At 48.9% G+C, this 21,046-nt stretch overlaps 1 protein-coding gene across 1 annotated transcript; it reads left to right on the forward strand.

The window, feature by feature from the left end:
• The first annotated feature begins 10,788 nt into the window (after positions 1–10,788).
• Positions 10,789–11,947, forward strand: LOC125506244. Its single transcript, XM_048671101.1, has 3 exons — positions 10,789–10,920; positions 11,109–11,306; positions 11,382–11,947. Exons 2-3 carry the CDS (start codon positions 11,124–11,126, stop codon positions 11,709–11,711), a joined length of 513 nt encoding a protein of 170 aa, XP_048527058.1. The 5' UTR covers positions 10,789–10,920; positions 11,109–11,123; the 3' UTR covers positions 11,712–11,947.
• Positions 11,948–21,046: the final 9,099 nt, after the last annotated feature.

Genomic DNA, 21,046 nt, shown 5'->3' on the forward strand with positions numbered 1-21,046 from the left:
ATCCCGAAAGTATAGGGAGTGTGCAATGATGATCATATCAATCTTGGAACCATTTCCAATACACAACGCCACTTCACCCTTAACTAGTCTCTGTTCATTCTGCAACTCCTGTTTCGAGTTACTATTCTTAGCAACTGAACTATTATCAAATACTGAGGGGTTGCTATAAACACTAGTAAAGTACACATCAATAACATGTATATCAAATATACCTATGTTCACTTTGCCATCCTTCTTAACCGCCAATTACTTGGAGTAGTTCCGCTTCCAGTGACCAGTCCCTTTGCAGTAGAAGCACTCAGTTTCAGGCTTAGGCCCAGACTTGGGTTTTTTCACTTGAGCAGCAACTTGCTTGCCGTTCTTCTTGAAGTTCCCCTTTCTTCCCTTTGTCCCTTTACTTGAAACTGGTGGTTTTGTTTACCATCAACACTTGATGCTTTTCTTGATTTCTACCTTCATCGATTTCAGCATCACGAAGAGCTTGAGAATCGTTTCACATGCTCACTGCTTGAGCTATTCTCCTCCATCTTTTAGCTATAGAACTTGTTGGAGACTTCATATCTCTCAACTCGGGTATTTGCTTGAAATATTAACTTCAACTCCTGGAACATCTCATATGGTCCATGACGTTCAAAACGTCTTTGTAGTCCCGATTCTAAGCCGTTTAAGCATGGTGCACTAAACTATCAAGTAGTCATCATATTGAGCTAGCCAAACGTTCATAGCATCTGCATCTGCTCCTGCAATAGGTTTGTCACCTAGCGGTGCATCAAGCACATAATTCTTCTGTGCAGCAATGAGGATAAACCTCATATCACGGATCCAATCCGCATCATTGCTACTAACATCTTTCAACTTAGTTTTCTCTAGGAACATATCAAAAATAAAACATGGGAACTAAACGCGAGCTATTGATCTACAACATAGATATGCTAATACTACCAGGACTAAGTTCATGGTAAATTTAAGTTCAATTAATCATATTACTTAAGAACTCCCACTTAGATAGACATCCCTCTAATCATCTAAGTGATCACGTGATCCAAATCAACTAAACCATAACCGATCATCACGTGAAATGGAGTAGCTTTCAATGGTGAACATCATTATGTTGATCATATCTACTATATGATTCACGCTCGACCTTTCGGTCTCAGTGTTCCGAGGCCATATCTGCTTATGGTAGGCTCGTCAAGTTTAACCTGAGTATTCTGCGTGTGCAAAAACTGGCTTGCACCCGTTGTAGATGGACGTAGAGCTTATCACACCCGATCATCACATGGTGTCTGGGCACGATGAACTTTGGCAACGGTGCATACTCAGGGAGAACACTTTTATCTTGAAATTTAGTGAGAGATCATCTTATAATGCTACCGTCAATCAAAGCAAGATAAGATGCATAAAAGATAAACATCACTGCAATCAATATAAGTGATATGATATGGCCATCATCATCTTGTGCTTGTGATCTCCATCTCTGAAGCACCTTCATGATCACCATCGTCACCGGCGCGACACCTTGATCTCCATCGTAGCATCGTTGTCGTCTCGCCAATCTTATGCTTCCACGACTATCGCTACCGCTTAGTGATAAAGTAAAGCATTACAGGGTGATTGCATTGCATACAATAAAGCGACAACCATATGGCTCCTACCAGTTGCCGATAACTCGGTTACAAAACATGATCATCTCATACAATAAAATTTAGCATCATGTCTTGACCATATCACATCACAACATGCCCTGCAAAAACAAGTTAGACGTCATCTACTTTGTTGTTGCAAGTTTTACGTGGCTGCTACGGGCTTAGCAAGAACCGTTCTTACCTACGCATCAAAACCACAACGACAGTTTGTCAAGTTGATGATGTTTTAACCTTCTCAAGGACCGGGCATAGCCACACTTGGTTCAACTAAAGTTGGAGAAACTGACACCCGCCAGCCACCTGTGTGCAAAGCACATCGGTAGAACCAGTCTCGTGTAAGCGTACGCGTAATGTCGGTCCGGGCCGCTTCATCCAACAATACCACTGAACCAAAGTATGACATGCTGGTAAGCAGTATGACTTATATCGCCCACAACTCACTTGTGTTCTACTCGTGCATATAACATCAACGCATAAAACCAGGCTCGGATGCCACTGTTGGGGAACGTAGTAATTTCAAAAAAATTCCTATGCACATGCAAGATCATGGTGATGCATAGCAACGAGAGGGGAGAGTGTTGTCTACGTACCCTCGTAGACCGGCAACGGAAGCGTTGACACAACGTAGAGGAAGTAGTCATGCGTCTTCCCGATCCGATCGATCCAAGTACCGAATGTATGGCACCTCCGAGTTCTGCACACGTTCAACTCGGTGACGTCCCTCGAGCTCCGATCCAACAAAGTGTTAAGGGAGAGTTTCGTCAACACGACGACGTGAAGACAGTGATGATGTTCTACCGACGCAGGGCTTCGCCTAAGCACCGCTACGATATGACCGAGGTGGAATATGGTGGAAGGGGGCACCGCACATGGCTAAGGAACGATCACGAAGATCAACTTGTGTGTCATGGGGTGACCCCTTGCCCCCATATATAAAGGAGGGAGAGGGGGAGGTGCGGCCGGCCCTAGGGGTGCGCCTGGAGGAGTACTACTCCCACCGGGAGTAGGACTCCCCCCTCTTGCCTTGTTGGAGAAGGAAAGGGGAAGGGGGAAGAGGAAAGGGGGGCGCCGCCCCCCCCCCTTCCTTGTCCTATTCGGACTAGGGGGAAGGGGGCGCGCGGCCTGCCCTGGCCGGCCCTAAAATCCCGATTTCACCCGGAACGTTTCCGATATCCAAATATAGGCTTCCAATATATCAATCTTTATGTCTCGACCATTTCGAGACTCCTCGTCATGTCCGTGATCACATCTAGGACTCCGAAGAACCTTTGGTACATCAAAACACAAAAACCCTAATTACGATTGTTACCGAACTTTAAGCATGCGGACCCTACGGGTTCGAGAACTATGTAGACATGACCGAGACACGTCTCCGGTCAATAACCAATAGCGGAACCTGGATGCTCATATTGGCTCCTACATATTCTACGAAGATCTTTATCGGTCAGACCGCATAACAATATACATTGTTCCCTTTGTCATCGGTATGTTACTTGCCCGAGATTCGATCATCGGTATCTCAATACCTAGTTCAATCTCGTTACCGGCAAGTCTCTTTACTCGTTCTGTAACACATCATCCCACAACTAACTCATTAGTTGCAATGCTTGCAAGGCTTATAGTGATGTGCATTACCGAGTGGGCCCAGAGATACCTCTCCGACAATCGGAGTGACAAATCCTAATCTAGAAATACGCCAACCCAACAAGTACCTTCGAAGACACCTGTAGAGCACCTTTATAATCACCCAGTTACGTTGTGACGTTTGGTGGCACACAAAGTGTTCCTCCGGTGAACGGGAGTTGCATAATCTCATAGTCATAGGAACATGTATAAGTCATGAAGAAAGTAATAGAAACAAACTAAACGATCAAGTGCTAAGCTAACGGAATGGGTCAAGTCAATCACATCATTATCTAATGATGTGACCCCGTTAATCAAATGATAACTCATGTCTATGGCTAGGAAACTTAACCATCTTTGATTCAACGAGCTAGTCAAGTAGAGGCATACTAATGACATACTGTTTGTCTATGTATTCACACATGTATTATGTATCCGGTTAATACAATTCTAGCATGAATAATAAACATTTATCATGATATAAGGAAATAAATAATAACTTTATTATTGCCTCTAGGGCATATTTCCTTCAAAGGGATCCGCTAACAAGATTTTTATTGACGGAGGGGACATAATGCACGTTCTTCAGTCGCACGATCTTCCCCGAAGTAAACTTCAGATCGACCGTGCCAACACCACGAACATAAGCACTTGAACCTTTGCCCATCAGCACGGTTGAAGTCCCTGCGGTCTGATAAGACGAAAACATGGAAATATCACCGCATACATGCACATTAGCACCCGTGTCAATCAACCAATCAGGAGAATGACATACTGAAAGAATAGTGGGAAATATACCATACCCAGCATCCTTCATGTCAGTGCCTCCAATGACAACATTAGCAGTCTTGCCGCCTTTCCCAGGGTGACGCTTGTCATAGCGATTAGGGCAACTAGGAGCCCAATGATCAGGATCCCCACACACATGACAGACACCTTTCTTCTTGTCATTCTTCTTCTTGAAGTTCTTGTGCTGGACAACCTTGTTCTTCCCATAAAACTTTGCTTTACCATCAAACCTGCCCTTGTTTTTGAACTTGTGGGGCTGGAAGTTCTGCTTCTGTACCACATTAGCACTAGATCCTCCCTCAATACATCGAGCACGTGTGTCCTTTGCTCTCGCCTTTTCTTCCACATCAAGAGTGCCAATGAGATCCGGGACGGAAAACTCCTGCCTCTTATGCTTCAGCAAGGTAGCAAAGTTCCTCCATGAAGGAGGAAGCTTAGTGATGATACCTCCGGCAACAAACTTGTCCGTTAGCATACAACCGAAGTGCTCAAGTTCTCTAGCAAATGACTATATCTCATGAGCTTGCTCAACCACGGAGCGCTCTTTAGTCATCCTGTAATCATAGAATTGCTCCATGATGTACAGCTCAGCGCCAACATCCGAGACCCCAAACTTGGCCTCGAGTGCATCCCACATATATTTTCCATTATCAATTGACGCATAAGCATCAACAATGTTCTCACCAAGAACACTCAAGAGAGCAGCCTTAAACAGAGTATCCATTTTCTGAAAGGCTTGTGCCTGTTGAGCATCAAGCTCCCCTTCAGGTTTGCCGAGAGTGGCGTCATAGCAACTCATGGTTTGAAACCATAAGACTGCTCTCATGCGCCATCTCTTATAGTGGATACCCTCAAACATAGGAGGTCTCATGGAAGCAGAAAAACCACTTGGGGTAAATTGCCTATAATAAGGTTTTTGGATTGTTGGAAATATGAGCAATTTACCAAATGATTTTATTAACAGAATTATTAGATAAAGCATGACTAATATAGCTGCGATAAAGCAAGTCATGCAACCTGACGGAGAAAAAGTAAATAGCATTTGCATATATGAACTTGAACTGAACACATCTAGGACAGACAGTAGATCATGTTGCATATATGGAGTAGAACCTAACACATGTAGGGCAAGTACTAGTACGAGAAACTGTGGCAGGACCTCTGACAGAAAGAAGAAGAACACATACGGGATAGCAGCAGCAGAAGCACTGGACTTGGGGTCGACATCCTCTCCAGCCATGCCGTTACTGAGGTAGTCGACGTCGGGGAAGAAGTCGTCGTCGGGGAAGTAGTCGTCGGAGTCCGTGATGAAGAAGCCAGTAGTCGCGCAGAGCGCTCCCCAAAAACCTTATCACCCTTCTCCCGTACAGGACTCAAAAGGTGTGGCCTCGGAGGCCTACTGTCCCGACGTGCGGTGCACGCCGCAAGCTGGGATGAGGAAGACAGCAGCAGCTCAGAGATGGAACCGATGGCGAGGAAAGGAGTAGTTCTGGTGCGTCTCTCTGGGAGGAGCGACCTCTCTTTTATAGGCGCAAGAGAAGGAGGCGAGAGGGCAGCGACGGGAGGCAAAACAAAGAGACGGAGGCGAAACGAACAGCCAGCAGCCGAAGGGCTGGACCGTTCGCATTCGAACTCCATTTTCGCAAAAATCTTTTCAGCTTCCGTATACCCGTAGTGCGTGGCAAAAATTTAGATATCGGCTCGGCTCATTCCCGCAACCCGCGGCGCGGCGCGGCGCGGCGGGCGGCGGAGGAGGAGCGCGCGTGGATATCCCTCTTGTTCTCATGCTCATACAAGTGAGGAAAGAACCTCCTTATAAGGAGGTCCAACTCCCACTAAACTAGCAATGTGGGACTAAACTTTAGTTCCACCTCTTGCCTTGCACGAATGGGCTGCGTGGGCCTCTAGAATTTATTAGGAATTTCTGAAACTGCTATTGGGCTAGGCCCAAAATAGACAAAATTTCAGCAGATTACTCAACCTTTATATGCATGCCATGGATAGCATACACAAAGGTTTTTATGATGCTACACTAAAAAATACCATGCTCTCTTCTGGCATTGCAGTGGCAAGTGCAAGAACCAGTAGGGTTGCCCACAATGTGGTCATGGTGGAGCATGATAGCCCGATAGCATCACATGGCTTGTCCATTGGCAATGCCGCTTGGTCAAGGTGCGGTGTAGTGGGCATGGTAGCGCATCTCGGCATGTGGTAAGTGGCGACGAGACGTACATGGTACACCACGACACAAATCATCGTGGTGTGGGCATTGCGAGATTCAGGAATGATGAGTTCGTCTCGCCTATCTACCATCTCAGCAACACATGCGTTGCGAGGATGCGTGCACATCCATTGTATCATGATGGTTAAGTTTGTCATCCCTTTAAGAGTCAATGATCACTTGATTTCCTATGAAATAATTAAACAATTCCACAACATATTTAAAACTTGAAGTACACATGGATTCCCATCTAAAATCTTATGCAACCTAGTTTAATTTAATGTTTAAACTTACCTTGATAAACTTGGTATGTCGTACGTTCTCTGAACATCGGTTGACATTACACGAAATTATGGGTCGTAGCAAAAACCGTTTAGAGGTATAGTTGAAAATAAACAAAATTATGGGTCATAGAAAAATTGTTTAGAGGTATGGACTTTTGGTACCATGTGAGGAACAAATTCACTAGGATCTTCATTTGTATGCTAGATGCCGAAATGTTTCATGTGATGAGAGGTCTGAACTTTTAATCCATCGTTTTTCCATGTTTTCCAATAATGTTCGTCTCAGTTTCTTCAGGCAACTAGATGGTAATGTAGACTCCTATGGTCCAACAATATATGAACTATGTATATTTTATGAAAATGATCAGATCTATTATAAAGATTCACCGGAAGTACATAGTGCCTCAAACATAGTAATAATTACATCAAGGTCTATGCACCACCGAACAACCACTGCTACCGTCAGAACGAGCCGATGTCACCTCTACCATATCGGAGCCAGCCTGACCTTGTCAATGGCAGCCGATAATTCTTCGTGCACGTGCCCCTGAGGACCAGTGTCTCAGAGCCGCAATCATGACCATTGAATCCTTGAATCCATCTAAAGAAGCTGACACCAAATCTTGTCATGACGTAAGTAAGGTGAGAAATCCTAGCCTTACCACCCCGTGGAGCTGGCGGGAGTCTACGCCAGAGCTCAGTCCAATTGGTAAAGTAGCTCAAAGAAGAAGTGCCGCTATCCGTCCGAGTGCAGCCTCTACAAGCACTAAAATCCTACCTATCTACTAGCTGGAGCCGATGCACCCCCGCCACCGACTGCCAGAGCGGCTGACGGTGAGGAGGTGAATCATTGGCTTGCCGGTGAAAATTGATGGGAGGAAGGCTTTCCCTTAGTCGCCTTGTGGAAGGGGAAAGAACATCACAATCAGTTCTTACATTTGTTAAAAATACAAGAAAACAAATGTTTAACAACATCTAACTGTTGCTTTTAGAGTAAAGCTAATTTTCATGGAGGTATCTGGTCTCTTTCTAAGCCTTTTTTTCACATGCTTTTCATCTAGACGCCTAAACCATGTGAACCTTTGGAACCCCACCATGCCTTCTCATTTAAGAGAAATAAACTTAAGAATGTGCTAGTAAAGACTCCTATGGATGATCCGCATCACGTAGTAATACCCTACAGTGTAACTCAAAGTTGAGGTTATACCCTAGTACTACCTCCATCCGGGTTTATTAGCCCCCTTCATAGTATGTGTCAAACTTGGACCATATATTTGGCCAGCAAAATATAATTAATATGTAGTAAAAAAATAGTACCATAAAACACTACTTTCAAATAAAAATCTAACAACATAATATTCGTGACGTATCACTTATATTTTGGTACTCCCTCTGTTCCTAAATATAAGTCTTCTCAGAAATTCCAATAAAAGATTACATACAGAGCAAAACGAGTGATTCTACACTCTAAAATATGTCTATATACATTCATATGTAGTTTATATTGAAATATCTAAAAAGACTTGTATTTAGGAACGGAGGGAGTAGTTAAATACTCCCTTCGTTCCTAAATATTTATCTTTCTAAAGATTTCAACAAGTGACTATATACGGAGTAAAATGAATAAATCTACATTCTAAAATATGTCTATATACATCCATATATGCTAGTCTATTTGAAATCTCTAAAAAGACAAATATTTAGAAACGGATGGAGTACATGTTCACACGGAGGACTGATAAATCTCAAAAAAAATATTTATCTATATACATCCATATATGTTCACATGGAGGACTGATAAATCTCAAAAAAAATAAAAACATGATAAAAAAATTGACACAAAATGAAAAGGGGACTGATAAATCCGGACCCACACAGAGGTAGCAGTGCCCTGACTCATCCGTGGGTTTGCATACGTATGCTACTAGAAATCAAAAATTCAAAATACTAGTTGAAAATGAGCGGGCAGCTAGCTAGCACTACACTAAGGGCATCTCCAGCCGTTGGCCCCCCCCAGGACGCATAAAAATCGCCCCCTGGGGGCGAGCCGGCGATACAATCGGCGCTGGGGGCGGTTTTGCGCCCAGTTGTCGCCCCCAGCTCGCCCACAGGCGCCGAAATTGGCCCACTTTACAGCCCAATTTCGGTGAATAAAGGGCCCATATGGGCGAGAATAGGCCCATATTCGGCGTGGTTTCGCCGTGTCTCGGCGTTCAATTATCAATACAATTATTTCTTATCACATATTTCATCACAGAAAAATCAAATACTTCAACAAAATAGTACAACAACAAATAGTTCAATACAAATTATATAGTTCAACAAATAAAAACTCGTATTTCATCACACGGCGTCCCCCTTGAGCCTCCATAGGTGCTCAATCAGATCTTTCTACAGTTGATGACGCACCTATGGGTCTCGGATCTCCTGACGCATACTGAGATAGGCAGTCCAAATTGCCGGTAGCTGGTGATCAACTTCGGCTAGAGGACCCTGCCTGTAGTATGGTTCAGTGTCAAACACTGGGTCTTCTTGCTCGCTCTCGATGATCATGTTGTGCAAGATGACACAGCAAGTCATAATCTCCCACATTTGATCTTTGGACCAGGTCTGAGCGGGGTACCGAACAACAGCGAATCGATATTGGAGCACACCAAATGCCCGCTCGACATCCTTCCTGCAAACCTCCTGAACTTTCGCAAACCAGGCGTTCTTGCCTCCTGTCGCAGGGTTTGAGATCGTCTTCACAAATGTCGACCATCTCGGATAGATGCCATCTGCTAGGTAGTACCCCTTGTTGTATTGGTGCCCATTGATCTCGAAGTTCACCGGAGGAGAATGGCCCTCAACAAGCTTGGCAAAAACAGGAGAGCACTGCAGCACGTTGATGTCATTGTGAGTTCCTGGCATACCAAAGAAGGAGTGCCAAATCCAAAAGTCCTGTGTGGCTACCGCCTCAAGCACCACACTGCAACCGCCTTTGGCGCCTTTGTACATCCCCTGCCAACCAAATGGGCAATTCTTTCATTTCCAATGCATGCAGTCGATGCTTCCAAGCATCCCAGGAAATCCTCTTGATGCATTCTGGGCTAGGATCCGAGCAGTGTCTTCCGCATTGGGTGTTCTCAAGTATTGTGGCCCAAACACTACCACCACTGTCCGACAAAACTTGTAGAAACACTCTATGCTGGTGGACTCGGCCATGCGCCCATAGTCGTCGAGTGAATCACTAGGAGCTCCATATGCAAGCATCCTCATCGCTGTCGTGCACTTCTGGATGGAGGTGAATCCAAGAGCGCCAGTGCAATCCATCTTACACTTGAAGTAGTTGTCGAACTCCCGGATGGAATTCACAATCCTGAGGAAGAGCTTTCGGCTCATCCGATAACGGCGCCGAAATGTTCTCTCGCCATGAAGTGGAGCATCGGTGAAGTAGTCGGAGTAGAGCATGCAGTAGCCTTGGAGACGATGCCGGTTCTTTGCTTTCATCCGCCCCGGCGCCGAGCCACCTCGCCGCGGCTTTTCATTGCTTGCCAGCAGCTGGCCGAGGGCGGCGAGCACCATGAGATGCTCTTCTTCCTGGACGTCGGCCGCGGCTTCGTCCTCCAGCAGCACGGCGAACTCTTCCTCCTCATCCGAGTCCATTGCCGAGGCAGGCAAAACGCCGAACACCTTGCGCTCGGTGGGCGTGTACCCGCCGCTAAACCGCGCCTCCGCGGCCGGAAACGGCGGCCGGAAACGCCCAGCTGCTGTGGGAGGAGCTGCCGCGGCGAAGTGCTGCTATTTTCCGGCGGGGAATGGCTATTTAGCGGAGTAGGGCGGCGGCCGTGGCCGGGATATAGTTAGTGGTGGCCGAGGGCGCGGGGGGTGCGAGGCGAGTCGGGGGAAGAAAACCTTGACTTTTCCGCTGTCAGTGTGGGCCAGACGTGCTTTTCCCTAGCACCGGAGTCCCCAACTGCTCCCCAGCGCGCCGGGTTCGGCCTGTGACCGCCGGGCGAAAAAAAGGTCCGAACCGGCGATTTTCGGCGTCCTGGGGCGCGACTGGGCCGTTTTTTCGGCGCCGGCGCCGGAAAAGTAGCCTGGGGGGTCCCGTTGGGGGTGCGGCTGGAGATGCCCTAAGATGAGCGTGCTATCTGCGTGTGGTGAGCTTTCACTCCATTTCCGTACATCTGAAAGGAAAGTATGCATCGCCGAAGATGGTATATATGCCCGCTCCTTCCCCATGGTTTTGTTCTGTCCACCATCACTGTCACGAGACAAGATCATCACTAGCACCACGCTCGCATAGCAGGCTAAGGCTAGCTAGGGAGTAGCGGAGCAGCAGGAAAGCACCTCGCACACCGATCCATCACCGACGGTGAGTCCCCCCTCCCATCCCGTGCCGACCTTCTTCTTCTTCTTGTTTCGCGACAGATCTAGCTTCTTTGGCGACAGATCTAGCCTCAATTCTTCTCCTGTTTATTTTTCATGTTCATCTGATGCTTCACTGGTCTTGAGTCCAAGCTTCTTCCCCGGTTGAAAATTGGACAGTTTCTTTGGTGACAGATCTAGCTTGGATCCATGGAGTCCGCGCAGAACAAGAAGGTTGGATCCATGGAGGTGGAGATGCCTGGTGTGGTTCCTGTGAGCGCGACGGTGGCCGCTCTTCCGGTCGCTGTCGGATTTGTCAGCATTTGGGCGCTCGTCACCCCCTTCGCCTTGTTCCTCTTCTACGGCGTTTGGGCGCTCCTCAACTCCGCACTGGTAAGTGGTAACTAGGACTGCGAGCCATGCAGGTTTCTGATCGGATGATCATGCGCACCGTCCTCTGCACTGCAGTCCATGTTCTTTCGGCAGACGGACGCGGACGCGGAGGCGAGCGCCCTGGACATCGGGATCGTGTGCTGCGCCGTGCTCCAGGCGGCCGCGGCGGTGCTGGCTGTGCGGTTCCCGTGCCGCCGCGTCTGGGTCCGCTACGCCTTGGCCTACCTCGCCCTCGCGCTCACCATCGCCGGCCATTGGATGTACTTCGCCAAAGGAGACTGCTTCTCCAGAATCACCTGCACCGTCGGCATCTACGAGTGCGCTGCGGGCGATATCATCTGCTTCCTGGCCCTCCTCCTTGGCCCCCTCCTGGGAGTTGTTGTGGACTGGAGAAGGACGGAGTAGGACCGAAGATCGAGTACGTTGCCGATTAGTTCATCTCAGTGCGATCTGTCTGAATCTACTAATCTCAGTACTACGTAGTTAGTACTACTCCCTAGACTGTGTGATACGTCGTATAATCACCCTAGATAATTGTGGTTAATTTGTCTTTGATGAATTTGGCCTGTTACCAGACGTCAGTTATATCATATGGTATTATCTAGTTTCCGGATAATTGATGCTGTTGAAATTGGTACTGCATGCAGTTCATATTCGTGTACACATATGTTGTTTTTCGTGTTGAGAATTATTTCTCAATTTTTCTGGCAACCCAGCCGCTGGCGTATCAATAATGCAGTCCATCGGTGAGGAGTAATTTGGATGTCTTGTTCAAATGTGGATGTATGCCTTGAAGCAGTGCAGGGCACTTGTATAAGTTCAGCCCTGCTCGTTGTTTTATTATGAAAAGAGACGCAATCCTCCGCCATGAACCATTAGAGCTAGCTAGTGGCTGTCCAAAACTCCAAACATGTATGGTTTTCTCAATCATAGGTCCGATTGCATCGTTCCACTACATGGAGGAGCTACTCTACGATGATTTGGTTCACTCAACTTTTATACGCGTGTCGCATTTATATAGCTCCTCCAATTTGTCATGGCTTGGACACAATATGGCTGACCCGGTATTGGTGAAGCTTCAGGAATGTGGTGTCAAGCATACGGACCAAGTGCAAGGGGCTCCCATTGGTCTATGATCACGTACTCCCTCCGTTTCTTTTTACTCCGCATATAAGATTTGATCAAAGTCAAATTGCACAAAGATTGACCAAATTTATATAAAAAATATGAACATCTACAATACTAAAATTATATAGTATGAACATACGTTTCATGGTGCATCTGATAATATTGATTTCATATTATGAATGCTTATATTTTTTAATATAAAATTAGTCCAACTCTACAAAGCTTGACTTTGACCAAACCTTATATGCGGACTAAAAAAGAAACGGAGGGAGTAAGTACTGATGCTTCGGGGGTTTCAGGTGGGGCCGCTCCTCCCCTCCTCTCCCCTCCAGATCCCTCTCGTTCGGCCCCCTCCACCTCGTTCATCGGGTTCGGCTTTCTCGTTTTGGTTCGGATTTTTCGGTGAGGAGTGGATGTACGTCTTGGAGTGTCGTTCTTTTCATTGAGGCCCTTCTTAGTTTTGATGTCTTGTTTCCACATGCTGGCTACTTATATGAGCACTCAACAGTGGCGAAGTCAGAACTTTTGTGAAGCCTAGGCAAGTTTGAACCCAAGTGTCTAATGTAGAAATCGAAATCGAGTGTTTGGATACACAACATATAAAATTAACACCAAACTTTCGAACCAAAAATCCACATTAATAATTTACCAAAAATATAACCAAAGTAATTAATCATACAAATGTAATTTTTAAAGTTAACTACTCTCTTGATCCATAATAAGTGTCATGGTCTTGGTTCAAATTTTGAACTAAAACCATGACACTTGGAGTTAAGTGTCGTTGTGTTAGTTCAAATTTAAACCAAAACCATAACACTTATTATGGATCGAAGGGCGTAATACATAATATATTAATTGTTAGTTTCATAGACGAAAATAATGTTGAGACTTGACGACATAAGTCATAGAATCTGACCTGGATAGAACCAAACTCGCCATGTTATCCAAATTATCATCCAAACATTCTACTCCGGACGTTTATAGCTCCACCACTTTGTCATGACATGGCTTGGATACACGATGGCTGGTCTGGTCCGATATTGTTGAAGCTTCAGGAACAGTGGCAGAGGTTGCCCATAATCCAAGACAGGGCCATTAGCTGAAGGGAGGCAAAATAATAGAGAAGAAGGGGCTAATCTCTAGTTTAAACATTAGTTAGGCCTAAAATAGAGCATATTCTTCTATGGTTGTAAAAGTTAAGAGGGGGCCATTGCCCCCGTTGGTCTACATGAAGCTCCGCCACTGTTCAGGAAGGTGATGTCAAGCTTACGGACCAAGTGCAAGGAGCTCTGATTGTTCTAGATCACGTATGTACGGATGCTTCTGGTGTTTCGGGTGGGTTTGGACTTTAGTTTTGGTGGGTGAGCATGGTTGTCTGCATAGAATGTGCAGTGTAGATCAATTCTCCCATAATGCAGTGGGCATGGTTGGTTGTATGTATGGAATGGATTGCTAGTCAGGCATAAATTTTGACTATGCCAAAGAGTTGCTCTACAATGCTTGGCCTAGGGAGAGGTAGCCCAACCTTTATACGCATGTCATGGATAGCATCCATGAAGGTTTTTATGATGCTACGCTAAAAATATACCATCCCCTAATGTTGATGTCCCCTAGAGGACATGTCCTGGCATATTAGGGGTGTAGCGGCAAGTGCGTTAACCAGTAGGGTCACCCACGATGTGGCCATGGTGGAGCATGATATGCCGGTGGCGGCGGCACATGGCTTGGCCATTGGTGTTGTTGTTTGCTCGAGGTGCAGTGTAGTGGGCATGGGCCCTGTTTGGATACTCTAACACAGTTAGAGTTAGAGTTAGTTTCTAACCCACTCTAACCCAAATAAGCACCTCTCCACCGGGATAGTTGGGTTAGATGAAACTAACTCACTCTAACCCTCCCTGTTTGGATACTTTTGGGTTATTTTAGCCTCCAACTAACCCAAACTAGCTCTAACCCGATGATCCAAACAGGGCCATGGTAGCGCAGCTCGGCTTTTGGCAAGTAGCGACAAGACGTACGCGGTAGACAGTGACAGACATCATCGGGTGTGGGCATTGCGAGATTCAGAAATGATGAGTTCATCTCATCAATACACCATTTGGGCAACACATGCGTGCTGGTAAGTGGTAATTAACCACGATCGACCCGTGTTTGTGCATTTACATCCCGAATCTTCCGATCGTATGAAGTTGGTGTCCTCTGTTGTCCCTGTTCTTCCCGCAGACGGAGGTCAGCGTCCTAGACATCGGGATTCTGTGCTTCGCCGCTCTCCAGGCGGCCGCGGCCGTGCTGGCTCTGCGGCTCCCGTGCCGCCACGTCAGGGTCCGCTGCGCCTTGGCCTACCTCGCCCTCGCGCTCACCATCGCCGGCCACTGCATGCTCGCCGCTAAAGCCCGCCTCTGCCTCGTCGCCGACCCAGGCGACCTGTTCTTGAGGATCACCTACACCGCCAGCATCCTCCTCTGCGATGTGGGCGATATCACCCTCTCCGCCTTCCTTTTTGGTGGCAAGTAGGACAGAAAAGCAGGGCAAGCAGTACGTACGTACGTAGCCGATTACTCCATCACGTGGTTGTTTGGATACACAATGGTTGGTCTAACATTGGTGAAGCTCCACGAAGGTGGTGTCAAACTTACGAACCAAGTGTAAGGGGCTCGGATTGAGGTTTTAGGTGTGTTTGGTCCTTGGGTTTGAGAGCATCTCCAGCCGCGTCCCCAACAGGTTCTTTTAAGACGTTTTTGTCGCGTCTGCGCCGAAAAAACGGCCCAGTCGCGTCCCCAGAAACCCGTTTTTCGCCGGCTCGGGTCGAAACTGGTGCTGGCGGACCCTGTCCGAACCCGGCGCCCTGGGGGCGCCTGGGGCGCCGGCACAAGCGAAAAGGGTGTGTGGGTCCATCCCGTCGGCGACTCGAGCGCATCTTCCCGCCGTTTCTTCCCGTTTTTCCCCCACTTCCCTCTCATTCTCTCCATTTCCTTCCGCTTCTCCCTCCCGCTCGCCTCCCAGCCGGCCGCCATGCCACCGAAGAAGTACGTCGCCCCCCGCGCCGCGGCAACCGCGACCGCCTCCGTCACGCAACCGAAGCAGAGGAAGCCGAGGGCGCCGCCGTCCAAGCCACCGGGCATGACAAACGCCGAGTGGAGGGCGGAAGTTCAGCGACGGGAGGTTGTCACCGCCGACCAACAGAACAGGGCAATCACCAAGAAGGCCTGTGACAACGTGGCGCGTGCAGTTGCGGCTTCAGCGGACCAAGCCGAGGCCAAGGCGACTCGCGCGGGGATGATGAATCCACCCGGCAGCCACGCCCAGTACGCGCCCTGGGCCAGCAAGGCGTCGGCTCTCCGTCGCCACAGCCATGGGGATGCGTGCCCTTGCCGGGCTACGCCGACGAGGACGCGCACGGTGGGTTCATGTTGGGGAACGTTGCAGGAAACAAAAATTTTCCTACGGTTTCACCAAGATCCATCTATGAGTTCATCTAGCAACGAGTGATCGGATTGCATCTACATACCTTTGTAGATCACGCGCGGAAGCATTCAAAGAATGGGGATGAGGAAGTCGTACTCAACGTAATCCAAATCACCGGAGATCCTAGCGCCGAACGGACGGCACCTCCGCGTTCAACACACGTACGGTCAGCGTGACGTCTCCTCCTTCTTAATCCAGCAAGGGGGAAGGAGAGGTTGATAAAGATCCAGCAGCACGACGGCGTGGTGGTGGATGCAGGGGTCACCGCAGCAGGGCTTCGCCGTTCTACTGCGAGAGGGAGAGGTGTAGCAGGGGAGAGGGAGGCGCCAAGACTCAAGGATGCGGCTGCCCCTCCCTCCCCCCCTTTATATAGGCTCCCAAAAGGGGGGGGGGGGCGCCGGCCCTAGGAGATGGGATCTCCTAGGGGGGGGGGCGGCGGCCAAGGGTGGAGTGGACCCCAAAGCAAGTGGGGCGCCCCCCCCCCCACCCTAGGGTTTCCAACCCTAGGCGCAGGGGGTGGGCCAAGGGGGGCGCACCAGCCCACTATGGGCTGGTTCCCCTCCCCACTTCAGCCCATGGGGCCCTCCGGGATGGGTGGTCCCACCCAGTGGACCCCTGGGACCCATCCGGTGGTCCCGGTACAATACCGGTGACCCTCGAAACTCTTCCGATGGCCGAAACTGCACTTCCTATATATAATTCTTCACCTCCGGACCATTCCGGAACTCCTCGTGACGTCCGGGATCTCATCCAGGACTCCGAACAACTTTCGGGTTACTGCATATTCATATCTCTACAACCCTAGCGTCACTGAACCTTAAGTGTGTAGACCCTACGGGTTCGGGAGACATGTAGACATGACCGAGATGGCTCTCCGGTCAATAACCAACAGCGGGATCTGGATACCCATGTTGGCTCCCACATGCTCCTCGATGATCTCATCGGATGAACCACGATGTCGAGGATTCAAGCAACCCCGTATACAATTCCCTTTGTCAATCGGTACGTTACTTGCCCGAGATTCGATCGTCGGTATCCCAATACCTTGTTTAGTCTCATTACCGGCAAGTCACTTTACTCTACCGTAATGCATGATCCCGTGACCAGACACTTGGTCACTTTGAGCTCATTATGATGATGCATTACCGAGTGGGCCCAGAGATACCTCTTCGTCATACGGAGTGACAAATCCCAGTCTTGATCCGTATCAACCCAACAGACACTTTCAGAGATACCCGTAGTATACCTTTATAGTCATCCAGTTACGTTGTGACGTTTGGTACACCCAAAGCACTCCTACGGTATCCGGGAGTTACACGATCTCATGGTCTAAGGAAAAGATACTTGACATTGGAAAAACTCTAGCAAACGAACTATACGATCTTGTGCTATGTTTAGGATTGGGTCTTGTCCATCACATCATTCTCCTAATGATGTGATCTCGTTATCAATGACATCCAATGTCCATAGTCAGGAAACCATGACTATCTATTGATCAACGAGCTAGTCAACTAGAGGCTTACTAGGGACATGTTGGTGTCTATGTATTCACACATGTATTACGATTTCCGGATAACACAATTATAGCATGAATAAAAGACAATTATCATGAACAAGGAAATATAATAATAATCCTTTTATTATTGCCTCTAGGGCATATTTCCAACAGTTCAACCCCAACGTCACCTTCCTCCATGGACATCCAGCCCAGCGCACTCCCTCGCCCGCCTTCGTCGGCGTGCAGTACCCTCCATACAACTACTCGCCGCCCGCCTACGCGTCCTCCCCGACACCCCTCTCCGTCGTGGCGTGCCGCCCTTCTCGCACCTCGGCGACACCGACGAGACCGAGGCCGACATGGACGACATCATCGCGACAGGCTTGGTTGCGGCCGCCGCGACTCCCGGGTTCGTCACCCCGGACGACACGGTGGATCTCAGCGGCGACATGGACGGCGAGCTCGGCTACGTCTACGGCGAGGAGGAGGAGGAGGAGGAGGACGAAGAGGAGGAGGAGGAGGAGGAGGAGGAGCCGGCGACTGTTCCAGCGAGGAGGCGCAAGAAGAAGAAGCGGGCGGCTAGGTCCGGCGAGCCGCGCATCAAGTGGGCGTCCAAGGAGGAGGAATGCCTCGCCGAAGTATGGAAAGTCGTCTGCCTCGACACAACCACCGGCATGAATCAGAGCATCATCGAGACGTACTGGGAGCGCATCAAGGCCGAGTTCGACGAGCGCAAGCTCGTCGACCCCTACTTTAATGGCGTCTACATTTAGCGCGAGGCGAAGGCGATGGCGAACCATTGGGGGCGTATCCAGGGGGCGTGCAACAAATGGCATGGGATCATAGAGGAGGTCGCGGCTCGCCCGAAGAGCGGCGCCAGCGTTGAGGATCGGGTATGGCACGCCGGTCTCCTGCCTCTCTTCGCCGTGTGCGCCCGCCAACTGTTTGTTCCTCCGCGCAGTTGCCGCGCATGTTCGTCATGTATCGGCAGGGCAACAGCGACGCCGAATTCAAGTACCTCCACGTTTACAAGTGCATTGACAAGTGCGAGAAGTGGGCGGAAGTCCGGCGCACCCTCGACAAGGCCAAGGAGACCTACAAGCCGGAGGCGCCGACTCCGGACGCGTCAGAAGGGCAGCCGGACGGCAACAAATGTGCCAAGAAGGGGAAACACGCCGACGCGGCCACCGCTCGTGTGCAGGAGTCCATTGAGCACTGCATCGCCGACGCACAGGCCCGGGCCGCCCTTCGTAAAGAGAAGACCGAGGCGCGGTGGTCGGCGTTGATGTCGAGCAGCGCCGTCAAGCTCGACCTACTTCGGACCAACGTCGCCACGAAGAAGAGAAACACCGATCTGGCTTTCCTGCTGGGCGGGGTGGAAATGCTCGAGAGCAACGACGAGGCGGTCAAGGCGTGGTACTTGACGGAGCGTAGCCTCATCCTAAACCAGCTTCCCTCGACGACGACACCCACGCCGACGCCGCCAAGCCCGAGCGATGATGCCGCCGAGACTCCCCGCAGCACAGAAGTCACGCCGACGCCGCCCAGCACAGAGACCCCGCCAAGCCCGCGCACGCCGACGCCGGAGGCCGACCTCGCCGTCTGATGCGCACGCGCGTCCTTTCTGCTTTTTGTACGTCGAACTTGTGGCCGTTTGATCGCCGGATTTGTGGCGTCTATTTTATGAACGGGAATGAGACGCCATTTGAATTTACCGCGACTAGGGGACGACGCCTGGAGACGTGGCTGGGAGCTAGGTCGCCCCCAGGGGCCAATCTACCGCCGGTTCGCCCCCAGACCACTCTTTTTCAGCGCCCTAGGGGGCTGAACGGCTGGAGATGCTCTGATGGGTGGGCATGGCTGGATGTATACTACGTGCAAGTGCGTATCGATTCTCCCACAAAGCAATGGGCACGATCTTGGAAAAAGGCATGCTATCGCTAGTCATTTGTCGGGTCAAGCTTTAGTTTCACGGAATTACATCATTTGGCTTGTTTTCTTAGAAAAGAAGGTCGAAACGAAAGAGATGCACACAACTATATTTATTAAATCATTCAACAATGGTCGGACGAAAATATACATCAAACAACCCAAAGCCACCGCTCTACACCTGCAGTTTTGATAATGGGAGATGTCATCGCAACACCCTACTATCTAGAACCTTGGATGCCTTCGAGTGGCATGCCATTGACCTTTCCAAACGGACACTCCCACCCGAAATTACACAGGCAAATAAAAAAAATGACCGGCTCGGCGGGAGCATCCACGGTGGACGTTATTAGGTGTGGGGTTGATACTCGCCTAGACCGATGCGACTGCAAGGGAACCTGCCGAGCTGATCGTTACCATTGGCCCTTCCAGACGATACACCCAGACGCAATGACACATGCAAATCGAAAACGACCGGCTTGCAACCACGGTGGACATTACACTTACAAAGACTTACAAAGGTTTACTTAACCTTTCAAACTAATTCTGTTTCTTCCCTATAATTTTAAGTGGGGGTGGGCCCCTCATCCCCTTATTACCAATCACAATTCTCCGCATTAGTTTGTACGTAAAATCTTTAAGTAAACCTTTATAGGTGTAGCATTACTCGTTGACATTATTAGGCTTGGGGTCGACACTCGCCTATATATACCGATGCGCGTGGAAGGAAACTGTGGCACCCCGGCTCAGAGCGACCGGTTTACCCTGTATTGCCAGCCCAGAGATCACGTCTTCTGGCAACACACAATATCTTGGTACAGAAAGCAACCGCTTTATTGATACTAGCGGATCATAGTTTATATTACAATAGGTGTCGAGGCCAAGCGGCACACACGGTGTGCCTGCACAATATGTACATTATTTAGTGAACATAAAGGGGGCATCGATCATAAGAATTACGCTGCAGCAGAACAACGTCGTAGCCGAGACTCCATAGCACAGGGACACCGATGTGGACACGATCTAGATTCGAGCAGCACTCCTTTTCAACGAGACTTTCCTGAAAGCTGGCATGACACGTCAGATCAGTACATTGAATGTACTTGCAAGCTCACAACAGGCATAATCATAATGACAAACAATATCATGATAATTAACCAATTAATAATGCAATAATACTTCAACATGCTGTGATCATGCTTTTGTGATAAACGTCCCTCGGGACTGGCTTACCAATCATGATCATTCTTGGATCACAACCATACCACCATCGTGGTCTTGACTAGAAGTATCTCGCGATCCTTACGGCGATCACAACCACGAACAATACTTGGTCTCGAACATCTCGATGGCTTTCCACCATCATCAACAGTGCAAAGTTCATAACTTAGTGTGCAAAATTTATTAAACATTAACCCATGGTGTGACCTACTACGAGCGTGTTCGTAACCGTGGACTCGGCTATCAATAGATTATTACACTCTGCAGAGGTAGCACACTGTACCCACACCATGGAATCCATGGCCTCGTACTCCCATTCGGGTGGACCAACGGCATTCCGACGAAACCCCTCCATTGCCATGACACTCTCCCAGCCACTCCGACACAATCCCCACTGGGCTAGTCCTAGGTGGCCCCATGTCTATCAAAGACCAAACGACCACCGTCGTGGCCAAAACGATCCCACAAGGGGACCCGGTACCATAATCTCAACAACGGGCAC

Source organism: Triticum urartu, chromosome 5, assembly GCF_003073215.2.
Source record: "Triticum urartu cultivar G1812 chromosome 5, Tu2.1, whole genome shotgun sequence".
Taxonomy (NCBI): domain Eukaryota; kingdom Viridiplantae; phylum Streptophyta; class Magnoliopsida; order Poales; family Poaceae; genus Triticum; species Triticum urartu.